The following is a 12,444-nucleotide window of genomic DNA, read 5'->3' as shown; positions in this document are numbered from 1 at the left end:
TCATTTGATTCTGCCAATGAGCCTGTAAATTTAACATCATATCCCCACACTCATTTTAAAGGTGAGAAACCAGTGCTCAAAACCCATGATACAGTTCCTTCCTTGTATGGGAGTCATACAAGGAACCCAAGGTCACATGCAGGAACATTTTTGAGCACCAGAGTCCCCACCCTGTCCCCATGCCTGGGTGCCAGGGAGCCCCGGATGGCAGGGGTGTCGTCTGACCCAGATGCTCCCCAAGCAGGCAGAGATCTAAGGAGGACCAAGAGGGTTCCACACCCTTCGAGGCACTCCCCATTCTATTCTCCCAGGACTGACTCTGAACAACCAGGCACAGACCCACCCTGGCACATTGAGGTGGCCAGAAATGCCATCCAGGTATGAAGAAGTATGGTTGTACTGCAAGGCACACCTGCTTTCTGGCCGTCTATTTTGTCACCTGTAGAATGGGTAGACTAACACAGTGGTACCTATTCTACTTCTGGGTGTCTCTTGTGAGACTTCAATAGTGCAGCGTGGAGGAGCCAGAGCTGGGAGGCAGGAGACCTGGCTTGGTCACCAGTGTGACACACCAGGTGGCCCGATGCAAGCTGCGGCTCCAAACTGAGTCCCTTGGAGTAACATGAGCCTGTTGCCCTTGCTGCCTCCCACTGCTTATCCCATCCTGACCTGCCAAATTTCCAAGTAGCAGATGTGAGTCCTGAGCAGTATCTGTTTGGTCCTTGCTTTAGTTTCTGGCACCCAGCTCTGAAAGCCCTTGGGCACTCCAGAGCCATGAATGTTCTTTGCGTGCTAAGATGACTGGCGGCTGGCGGCCCCTCATAGTTTCCGGGTGGAAGTTAGTCACCAAGGAGATCAAGGTGGATTTAGAAGGTTGGAACTTTCAGCCCCACCCTCCATCTCTCTGGAGGAGAGTGGGGCTGGAGATTGAGTTCAATCACCAATAACCAGTGACTTAATCATGCCTACCTAATGAAACCTCCTTAAAAACTCCTAAATGAAGGAGTCCGGACAGCTCTGGATTGGTGAACACATCGAGGTGCTGGGAGGGTAGTACTCCTGGAGGGGGCACGGATGCCCCATGCATTCCCCCACCTTTCATACCTTGCCTTGTGCCTCTCTTCCATTTGGCTTTCCTGGGTTGTATCCTTTACGATGAAATGGTAAATGCAAGCAAAGTGTCTTCTTGAGTTCTGTGAGCCTTTCCAGCAAACTGGAGTGCCTAAAGGAGGGGTAAAGGAGGGGTGCTGGGATCACCTGATTTATAGTGGTCGGTGATACAAGTGATAACCCAGACTTGGATTGGTGTCTGCAATTGAGACAGACTTGTGGGACTGAGCCTTTACCTTGTAGGACTGGATACTAACTCCTAGTAGATAGTGTCAGAATGTAACTAAATCATAGGACACTCAGCCTGTGTCGGAGAAAAGTGATGTTGGCAAAGACATTTGGTGTCAGAAGTTTTGGGAGTAAAAATTGTCCGTTGGTAAATGGTGGCCAGTGACATTTTTGTAGACTGACAGACTCTTGGCATGATGGTTCTTCTTGGCAAAAACTCATCTCCTAGCTGACCCCCATTGTGCACTGCTCAGTTACCACGTTCTCCTCCCTGGCTGTTCACAACATACCTAGAGGTTAGTCTGCTTCTGCCTGTGTTACAGGGAGGGCAGGTGAAGCCCAGAGAGGGTGAATGGTTTGCCTGAGATGACCCATAGGGACCTGATAAGCCAGTCTCCTGAGCCTTGTGCCCTAAAGAGAAAATGTCCCCCATGGCGTCCTTGGGCTCCCTAGATTGAGAAATAGTATTCAAGAGGAGCTGGGGCAGGAGGCTGCACCTTCCCCTTCCCTTTCCCCCATGTCTGGTTAGCCTATCAGGGACACTTTTTCATTTGTTTGGACAGCTTTGATCTGTGGACTTTTGGGTCCTCAAGAAGAAAGGGAGGGGTTCCCATGCCATCATCTACTATGCTCACTCCTCTTCTTTACTTTCTTGGAGAATTTTCTTTTTCTTGTTTCAAAAGTCATGCACAGTCTTATACAACTTCGACATTAATGGAAATTTACAAGCGAATGTCTGTTTCCCACCTCCCATAAAGACCACCAGTGCCATAGTTTGGTGCCTATATGTCCAGACTTTCCTTCTCTTTCCATATGTGAATGTTCACTATTATTAGTTTCTACTCAAATGAGATCACACTTCACACATTATTTTGTAACTTCCTTCTTAAGTCAGCATTGCTTTTTATCTATCTTTTACTATTTCTACACTTTCATGATAATGATGATAGCTAGCATTTACCATCTGAGAACTTTAGAGGTATTGATTCACTTAATCCTCATAAAAATTGTGAGAGGAAGATACTTTTTCATCTCCATTTTACAGACAAGGTTGCTAACAGCTACCTAGTTTTCTGCCATAGGGATTTGCAATATTTATTCAACCATTTTCCTGTTCCTTAGAATTATAAACAATGCCGTAAGGAACATCCCCATATATCTTTGCATATTAGGGAAACATTTTTATTTTAAAATATTTTATTTATTTAAAGATTTGCTTATCTTAGAGAAAGAGAGAGCATGAGCAGGAGGAGCTGGAGGAGAGGGAGAGAGAGACTCACAGCTCTCTGCAGTGAGTGTGGAGCCTGATGTGGGGGCTCCATCTCATGAAACTGAGATCATGCCTAGAGCCAAAACCAAGATTGGACACCCAACCAACTGTGCCACGTGGGAGCCCCCTAAAGATTTTACTTTTAAGTAATCTCTATCCCCAGTGTGGGTCCCAAATTCACAACCCCAAGGTCAAAAGTCACATGCTGTACCGACTTAGCCAGGCAGGTGCTCCAGGAAATATTTTTACAGATTAGAAACATTTTATAGAGGATGCCTGGGTAGCTCAGTGGTTGAGCATCTGCCTTTGGCTCAGGGCGTGATTCCCGGGGTCCCGCATTGGGCTCCCTGCATGGAGCCTGCTTCTCCCTCTGCCTATGTCTCTGCCTCTTTCTCTGTGTGTTTCTCATGAATAAATACATAAAATATTTTTTTAAAAGAAAAAGAAACATTTTATAGGATAGATTCCTGCAATTGAACCTAAGGAGTCAAGGAGTAGAAATGTTTTTTGGTATAACAGATTTTGCCAAATAGTCATCCAAAAATAACATTTGCATGTTACTTGTTCACCAACAGACTAGGGAAAAGACATGTTGCCCCACTCACATCATTTCTGCTTTTTTCTAGCCTGGGATGGGGTTTTAAGGCTGCCTGGAGGCAGCCAAAGTGTTGGAGAAGGTGAAGTTTCCAGACAGATAACCCCTCTGGTCACACCACTGATTTCTTCCTTCCCAGCTATCCCTGCACATTAGCCCCCCACCCCCACCACGGGCTGTACTCTGGAAATGGCTCCCCTTTCCTCTCCAATAGTCAACTAGTCAAAAAGTACAGGGTCAAAGTGGCTCAGTGGGTTAAGCCTCTGCCTTTGGCTCAAGTCACAATCCCTGAGTCCTTGGATCGAGCCCCATATCAGATTCCCCACTTAGCAGGGAATCTGCTTCTTCCTCTGCCCCTTACCCTGCTCATGCTCTCTCTCTCTCTCTCAAATAAATAAATAAATAAAATCTTTTTAAAAAAAGCTACAGGGTCAGGAATTAGAGCCTTAAATTACTTGCTCTGTAACCTTAAGCAAATAACTTAACTTCTCTCAGCCTGTTCCCTCATATAAACCAAGTAATCATAATCCCTGTTCATCGAGTCTCCTTGAGGGACAAGAGGAGTGAAGCATATAAACATGCTGTGGTTCCTGCCGAGGACGAGACAGAGACTGGTGGTTTTGTTGGCTCAACTTTGGGCAGGCTTTGGAAGCACATGTGGATGGGAAGCTGCATGATGCAGGGCTGGTGTGTGTGCATGGTGGTGGTGGTGGTGGTTGTCTCAGAAGGAAAAGAGGGAAGAAGACAGAGAAGAGACTGAAGCGGGCTGGGCCTGAAACTAACCTCACTGCACATTCCCCCAGATACCAGGGACCTGGCCTGGTTCTTCTAGAATCGTCTGGGGAAGGCCAGACTGACCTGTCCAATCTCCTCTTCCTGTCCTCCCTCAGTCACAGATACTCTGGGACAGGCTCTGCATCCAGGTTCCCAGCCTGTCTGCTGGTCTTTCTCCAGTTGTTTCTCTCTTCCTCCCCTGGGCCCTCCCACCTGGGGCAGAAGCTCACCAGGGGCTGCCTGCCGTGATGTCAGCCATGGGCTCAAATCTCTGCCCTGCCTCCTGGCCATCTGTGAGCACCTCAGCCAGTCATGCTGTAAAATGGAGATGAAAGTTCTCACCCAGCCCCGCTCTCAGAGAAATGAGATAATGACCAAGAAGCCACTTTGGCAAAGAATATGTATTGTCTACCAGTGTTTCTCAAACTACTTGCAGCCCAAATGAAATGGGCAAAGGGCCCATTTTTGTTTTTAATCTGCCATGGATGTGTAAGTATGCAAAATACAATAAAAAATGAATTACTAGAAAAACTCAGTTGAAGAGGGGCACCTGGGAGGCTCAGTCGGCTGCCTTCAGCTCAGGTCATGATCCTGGGAACCTGAAATCCACAGTGTTAGGCTCCCTGCTCAAGAGGGAGTCTGCTTCTCCCTCTCCCTCTGCCCCTCCTCCATACTCATGCACTTGCTCTCTCTCTTTCTCAAATAAATAAAATCCTAAAAACAAAAAAGGAAAGAAAAATTCAACTGAAGAAATAAACTATAAGCCTAGTGTTTTTTGTTTTTAAAGATTTTATTTATTTATTCATGACAGACACTGAGAGGCAGAGACACAGACAAAGGGAGAGGCAAGCTCCCGAGGGGAGCCAATGTGGGACTTGATCCTAGGTGTCCGGGACCACACCCTGAGCTGAAGGCAGACACTCAACCACTGAACCACCCAGGCATCTTTGGCCTAGTGTTTTATTATTATATTCAACAGGTATCAGATTGCTCTATTAAATTGATATGGTTCTAGGGACACCTGGGTGGCTCAGCGTCTGCCTTTGGCACAGGGCATGATCCAAAAGTCCCGAGATCAAGTCCCACATCGGGTTCCCTGCATGAAGCCTGCTTCTCCCTCAGCCTGTGTCTCTGCCTCTCTCTCTGTGTCTCTCATGAATAAATAAATCTTTAAAAAAATTAATATGGGGATCCCTGGGTGGCGCAGCGGTTTGGCGCCTGCCTTTGGCCCAGGGCACGATCCTGGAGACCCGGGATCGAATCCCACATCGGGCTCCCGGTGCATGGAGCCTGCTTCTCCCTCTGCCTGTGTCTCTGCCTCTCTCTCTCTCTCTGTAACTATCATAAATAAATAAAAATTTAAAAAAAAATTAATATGGTTCCTAAACATTTGTTCTCAACTTATATATTCATCTTGTCATGAACTGGTAAGGGAATCCATGGCCTGGCAGTGGTCCATGGGTCATACTTTGAGTGGCACTGGTGCAGAAGCCTCAGTGACCATTGGACCTGGGCTTTGGGGGTAGGGTCAGGGGAGGGGAGCACAGCAGCTTTGTAGGCAGCTAGCACCCTGCTTTCACCCCAGCCACTTGAATGATTTGCCACTCTGTGATTCCACAGACCTGCCATTACCCCTGCTGTTCCCTCCTAGAACACCTTCTCCCCTCTCTGCATGTGTGACACCCACTTTGTCTTTCAAGGCCCATCTCAAGCATACCTTCTAGAAAGCCTTCTCTGACCACTGCCCCATGTGCTGCAAGTCAGCCCTCCCTCCACTGAACTTTCACAGTCCTGGGCACTATTTCTGCCCCCATTCTGAATCTCTGATGGGCATGCCTCAGTCTCCCATGCTGAGTTGCCTAGGGGCAGGAATCATGTGATAAGTGTCTCAGCATCCCCTTGCTTCAACATCCCTGGCTTAACCTAGGGCATGATACCAGCAGGCAAGTAATATGTGTGGTGGATGGGCAGCTCAGGGGGTACTTGGGTGGGAAACAGATGAAGAGATGGAAGGTTAGGTAGATGTGTAGATGGAAGGAAGGATGGACAGATGGAAAGACTGGTACGAGATGGGTGGATAAATAGGTGGATGGAAGAGATAGATGGATGGGTTGGCAGATGATGAATGGACATACATGTGACGAATGGACAGATAGGCGGGCAGATTGACTACTGGAGGATGGGTGGATGGACGGACGGATGGATGGGCAGGTAAATGGCTACCTACACAGATAGATTCACCAGTGAATAGACGAGTGGAAGTAGCTGATGCTCACTTTATCTCTACTCTGTGGTACCTCCTCCTCTGTATCTCCTCCTCCTCTCTCACAGAGCACAAAAATCAGTGCTTCTTAATGGGCCCAGGGGTTGTTGACATAGGATTTATTTTTACTTGATATTTTCATAATTTAAAAAAATGTATGAACAATACATTTACAGGGGCACCTGGGCAGCTCAGTTGGTGAAGTGTCTGTCTTCAGTTCAGGTCATAATCTCACAGTCCTGGGAACTAGCCCTGTGTTGGGCTCCCTGCTCAGTGGGGAGTCTGCTTCTTCCTCTCCTTCTCTCCTGCCCCCTGCTGTGTTCTCTCTCTTTCACCCTCACTTCTCTTTCTCAAATAAATACATAAAATCTTTTTTTTATTTTTATTTTTATTTTTTTTTAAAGATTTATTTATTTTTTCATTCAGAGAGAGCGAGAGAGAGGCAGAGACACAGACAGAGGGAGAAGCAGGCTCCATGCAGGCCCGATGTGGGACTCGATCCCAGGTCTCCAGGATCACACCCCGGGCTTCAGGCGACGCTAAACCGCTGCGCCACCGGGGCTGCCCAAATCTTTTTTTTTTTAAAGAGTATATACATCATAAGTATCCAGCTTGTTGAATATTCACAGCCAATGTACCCATGGAACCTGAACCCAGATACAGAAACAAAATGTTAGCAACACCCCAGGAAGCCTCTTCTTGATCCCTCCTGTCACCTCAAAGTTAACACTAACTTGACTCCTAAATCACAGATCAGCTTGTTTTGGAGCTTTATATAAATGAAGCCTTACAGCACATACACTTCCATGTCAGGCTTCTTTTGTTCAATGTATGATCAGTGAGGTGCATCCATATGGTTGCATTCGGTTGTAGCGTGTTTATTCCCATTGCTGTATTAATATTCTGTAGTGCGGGGATCCCTGCCTGGGTGGCGCAGCGGTTTGGCGCCTGCCTTTGGCCCAGGGCTCAATCCTGGAGACCCGGGATCGAATCCCACGTCAGGCTCCCTGTGCATGGAGCCTGCTTCTCCCTCTGCCTATGTCTCTGCCTCTCTCTCTCTCTCTCTGTGTGACTATCATAAAAAAAAAAAAAAAATCTGTAGTGCGGCTATACCACCAGGCATGTATCCATTCACCTGTGATAAACATTTGGTTGTTTCCAGTACCAAACTGATAGGAATATTGCTGTATGAATAGTCATGTGCATGTTTTTTGGTGCACATATACACATGCTGGGTTATAAGGGATGCAGATTTCAGCTCTAACAGGTACTGACAAACAGTTTTCCAAAGTGATTGTGCCAAGTTAACCTGGCAGGAGTATGGATGAGGTTCTGCTGGCACCATGTCCTCCTGAAAGATCACTAGTCCTAATGTGAGAATATAGGTTCCTGTGGGCAGGCTGGCATCAAATTGACCGTGTTTGACTCTCAGCTCTCTTCTTACTTGTGACCTTTGGCAAGCCTGTTTCATTGTCTACAAGATGAGTTGAAATGAGTTGAAACAGCTCAAGGAACTGTTATGAAGATTCCATAGACAGGTTAGGTTAGGCTCCACCAACATTAGCCATTTATAGTCAATTCTCACAACAGCACTCTGAATCACTCCAAACCTCAGTTTCCCCTTCTGTAAAATGGTCATGACCATACTAACACATCCACACAATGCACAGTTGAGGAAATGCCTACCAGGAAATAGAATGTCTAAAAGTGCCTGATTTTTCAGAGATATAATACACTTATATCAACTCATTCTTTTTCAGTGGCTTTTAGTATAGCCACAGAGTTACGAAAATATCACCACTATCTCATTCTAGAACATTTTCATCACCCCAAAAAGAAATACCATACCCATTAGCAGTCATTCCATTTCTCCACACCCAACTCTTCCCAACTCTGGGCAGCTGCTAATCTACTTTTTCTTTGGATATTACAAGTGCCAAATCTTTGCTTTTCTGTGTTTTTTAACTTTTGTAAAAGTGAAATACCCAGCACTGGAACAGGCACATAATATACACTTAGTAAATGCCATCTGTTTGTGTGGATGGATGGATGGATGGATGGATGGATGGATGGATGGATAGAGCACAGTTAGTAGACAGATATAGCCTAAACTCATTCATTCAACAAAAACCCATTTGCATGTTTGCACTTGGAGGAAACTGGTCTATAGAGAGAACTATAATTCTGCGATTCGGACTATTGGCCATCTAGTGGGACAGGGAGGAATGTGCACCCCTCCCTGGGACTTAATTGCCAAATGCAATTAAAATTTGTGTTGGAGTAGGGTTGTGGGAACTCCAGGAGGATGTTGGAGGTGGAAGTGGCATTGCTAGTTTGGGCAAACTTCCCCGATGAGGAGGGGCAGTCTGGGGGAGGGATCCCACCAACTAAGGCTGGGACACTGGGCAGGTGTGGTGTCAAGCAGGATTGCCAGTCAGGACTTCACAAGCCAATCCAGACCTGGTCCTGGGTCTGTGGGCTGCGAACAAGACTTGGCTGTAGAGAGAGGCTGTAAATGCTGGGCAGTGGGTGACAGAGGCCAGATGGGAAAGGGAGCACCAGGGTGAGCCAGGCCACCTCACACGAGCCTGCACTGTCATCTGGGCAAGGGGACCTTGAACTGGCTATGCCCACATCTAGGCATTCCAGGGCCCCCATGCCACCAGTTGGTTTGACTTTTCCAGTTGACTACAGGTAGAAGCATTTAAAAGGAGAGAGTGGGGCGCCTGTGTGGCTCAGTTGGTTAAGCATCTGCCTTTGGCTCAGGTCGTGATCTTGAGGTCCTGGGATCAAGTCCCGCATCAGATTCCCTGCTCAGAGGGGAGCCTGCTTCTCCCTCTCCCTCTGCTGCCTCCCCTGTCCATGCTCTCTCTCCCCTTCTCTCTGTCTCTCATGAATAAATAAATTAAATCTTAAAAAAAAAAAAAAAAAAAAAAAAGAGGGGAGAGCCCGGGCAGCCCAGGTGGCAGGAGAGGAGAGGAGAGAGTGGCAGCCTTATGAGTGAAGAAGCCTGGATTTCACAGTCAGACCTGGCTCTGCCCTTTCTCACTGTGGGAACTTGAGCAAATGGCTCCCCTCCCTGAGCCTGTTTCTTCAACTGAAAAATGGAGGTAATATAACTTACTTCAAATATGGTTAGGTATAATGATTGGGGGAGGCTGGACAAGGCAGATGAAGCATACATTCAGGTCCCTAGCAAGCTTGGAGCTTTGATTTATTATTTTTAAAAAAGTTTTTAAAAATATTTTATTTTGAGAGGGATCCCTGGGTGGCTCAGCTGTTTGGCGCCTGCCTTTGGCCCAGGGCATGATCCTGGAGACCCAGGATCAAGTCCCGCATCGGGCTCCCAGCATGGAACCTGCTTCTCCCTCTGCCTGTGTCTCTGCCTCTCTTTGTCTTTCTGTGTCTATCATAAACAAACAAACAAACAAATAAATAAATAATCTTTAAAAATAAAAGATTTTATTTTGAGAGAACGCACACACGGCGCACACATACATGGGGGATGAGGAGCAAGGAGAGAGAGAGAAGCAGATTCCCCACTGAGCAGGGAGCCTGATGAGGCAGGGCTCAATCCCAGGATCCTGATCATGACCTGAGCCAAAGGTAGACGCTTAGCCAACTGAGCTAGCCAGGCACCCCAAGCTTGGAGTATTTAAACTTTTTTTTTTTAAGACAGCTCTTTTTTTTTTTTTTTAAGATTTTATTTATCCATTCATTGAGACACACATAGAGAGATAGAGAGGCAGAGACACAGGCAGAGGGAGAAGCAGGCTCCATGCAGGGAGCCTGACATGGGACTCCATCCTGGGTCTCCAGGATCACACCCCGGCTGAAGGTGGCGCTAAACCACTGAGCCACCCGGGCTGCCCCAAACTTTTTCTTTTAAAAAAAATTTAGCAATGGAGAGATACATATATTTTTAAATTTAGTATATATATATTCATTCTAATTGAAGGTGTTGTCATGGGAGAATCAGAATTTGTGAACGTCCTTGCATTTATTGTACAATGTCATGTTGTTTTGTTTTGATTTACACACAGGATGATTGTCTTTTTGGGACTCCATCCCCCAAAGGTATTTTTTTTTTTAATTTTTATTTATGATAGTCACAGAGAGAGAGAGAGAGAGGCAGAGACACAGGCAGAGGGAGAAGCAGGCTCCATGCACCGAGAGCCCGACGTGGGATTCGACCCCGGGTCTCCAGGATCGCGCCCTGGGCCAAAGGCAGGCGCCAAACTGCTGCGCCACCCAGGGATCCCCCAAAGGTATTATCAGGCCCTGAGGAGGGCAAGAACAGGTTGCAGGTGCTTGTTGAGAGCCAAGTGATGGCTGGGGAAAGGAAGAGAAATGGGGAGACATATAATCCACCCTACTGAGACTCAACTCTCGGGAAAGTCTCTTGAACCATAGGAGACAATTCTGAGATTTTATCCTGGGGACAGGAGACCAGTGGGAGCATAGTGGGGTGAGTTGGGACACTGTAGCACAGACTCAGAACCAAGGGTGTTGACAGTTACAGAATCCTAAGAAATCACTGAATTCAACTGCCTCATTTTATAGGTAGAGAGAAAGAGCCCCAGGAAGACAGAGATTTGCCCAGGGTCATTCATGGAATTAGTGGCAGAGTGAGGATCAATTCAGATCTCTGCTTAAGCCAGGGTACCTGAAGCTAAGAGTCTCCAAGGGAGAGGAGCCCTATTTCCCACCCCTGTCCTGCACAGTGGCCACCAGTTCTGCTTATTGTCATGCCCTTCTCCCTGCATTCCCCCCAAGTCCCTGCATGCTCAGCATGGGGGTTCAGACACCGGAGGAATAGTGCTGCATCAGGGCCCACAGGCCAGGGGCAAAGCCAGACAGGCACACAGGGATAAGGAACAGCTCTGTTGGTCTCTGTGCCAAGGATCCCAATAAAGCCACTTAGGAATGGCTCTCTCTCCAGAAGAGGCCAGCTGAGGTGGGCACCTGAGGCCCCAGAATGTGGCTGAGATGAGCAGAGAGAATGCACCCCTTGTAGAGAACATCAGGGGACAAGGGAAGATAGCACCTGTGGCTCCAGGGACCAAGAGGTGACTGTGCCAGGGAGAGGTATCTGGCCAAGGGACATGGGTGGGTTGGAAGGTAGGCCTGTGAGCAGCCTGGGATGTCATTTCAGCGCCTCAGATGGTCACAAGGGCCCTTGAAGCACTGCCATTTGATTTCGGGAGCCTGGGCATGGAGGAAACACTCATAGAACCTTTTCTGAGCTTCCAGCCCCAGCTGACCACCTCCCCCTCTTTCCCTCCTGTGACCGGACATAGGTCACACCTCCCACCAAACCTAGGGAGGTTAGCTTTGGCCTCTCCCCCTCCAATCCCCCATCAGAGATAGCCCTGGTTGGGAAGTCTGGAATTCTAGATTGGTTTATAGCTGGCGCTCTGTAGCTACTCAGATGTGTTTCCACTTCTGTGGACTCTGGTGACACCCCCTGACATGGGGCAAGAATCCCAGCTCTGAGGACTGTTAAAGATGCCAGTGAGGTGACAGTGTGAGTGCCTCAGATCAAACACCCCAGTTCATGTTCTTAGGGTGAGAGCAGGGACAGGAGCTGGACCTCAGTGCCCGGGAGAAGGGGTGCTCAGAGCTGTTGAACAGGTGGCCTGCCTGGAGGATGCCAGGGGAGGGTGACCAAGGCTCCACTTTGCCACCTGTCACCCATCGCCACTGGATTCACACTCATTAATCCTCTGGGGCCTCTGTGCAGGTGTAGTGATGATCATAATGGCAACTGGGGGTGCTGAGACCTTCCCGTGGGCCAGGCCACACAAGACTTCTGAGAGGTGGGTGCTTCCAGCTGTGTGCAGGACTGAGAGGGAGTGAATGTGAGCCGAGAGATAGAGAGGGCGGGGAGGGAGGGGTGTAGTTAAGGTAAGGGGCGTTAAGCGGTGGGGGGGTGGGACCCTAGAAGCAAGGAACGCCAGGCACTGAGGAGCTTTCAGGCTCAGCTGTGAACGACTGATAATGAACTCTTCTTGAGACCCCTTTCGGACGAAGTAAGGGCACCCCAAAAGGAAGGGCGGGAGGGGAGATAAGGATCTCTTCTTCCTCTTCCAAACTCTAGACCCACAGGTAGAGTGGGGACGCGGGCGCTCACACTAGTGTGTTGATTATGCTAATTTGAGCCCCGCCCCGCCCCGCCCGCTCAGGAGGCCCCGCCCCTCGAAC

At 48.0% G+C, this 12,444-nt stretch overlaps 1 protein-coding gene across 7 annotated transcripts in view; it reads left to right on the top strand.

Moving 5' to 3' along the window:
- MLXIPL (MLX interacting protein like) overlaps positions 1 to 12,444 on the top strand; it is a 34,960-nt gene that overhangs the window by 4,007 nt on the left and 18,509 nt on the right. The window contains exon 1 of one of the 7 annotated variants that reach the window (XM_077908216.1): positions 11,987 to 12,059. The exons of the other annotated variants lie outside the window; for them this stretch is intronic. Coding sequence (XP_077764342.1) covers positions 11,992 to 12,059 — 68 coding nt within the window. The 5' untranslated portion in view covers positions 11,987 to 11,991. Of the gene's footprint in view, positions 1 to 11,986; positions 12,060 to 12,444 lie in introns of those variants that run through there. 7 annotated transcript variants of the gene reach the window in all.

The sequence above is a fragment of the Canis aureus genome, chromosome 8 (genome assembly GCF_053574225.1).
Source record: "Canis aureus isolate CA01 chromosome 8, VMU_Caureus_v.1.0, whole genome shotgun sequence".
Classification (NCBI taxonomy): Eukaryota; Metazoa; Chordata; class Mammalia; order Carnivora; family Canidae; genus Canis; species Canis aureus.
Note: the sequence above shows the minus strand (reverse complement) of the source record. Positions and strands in the feature narration are given on the sequence as shown.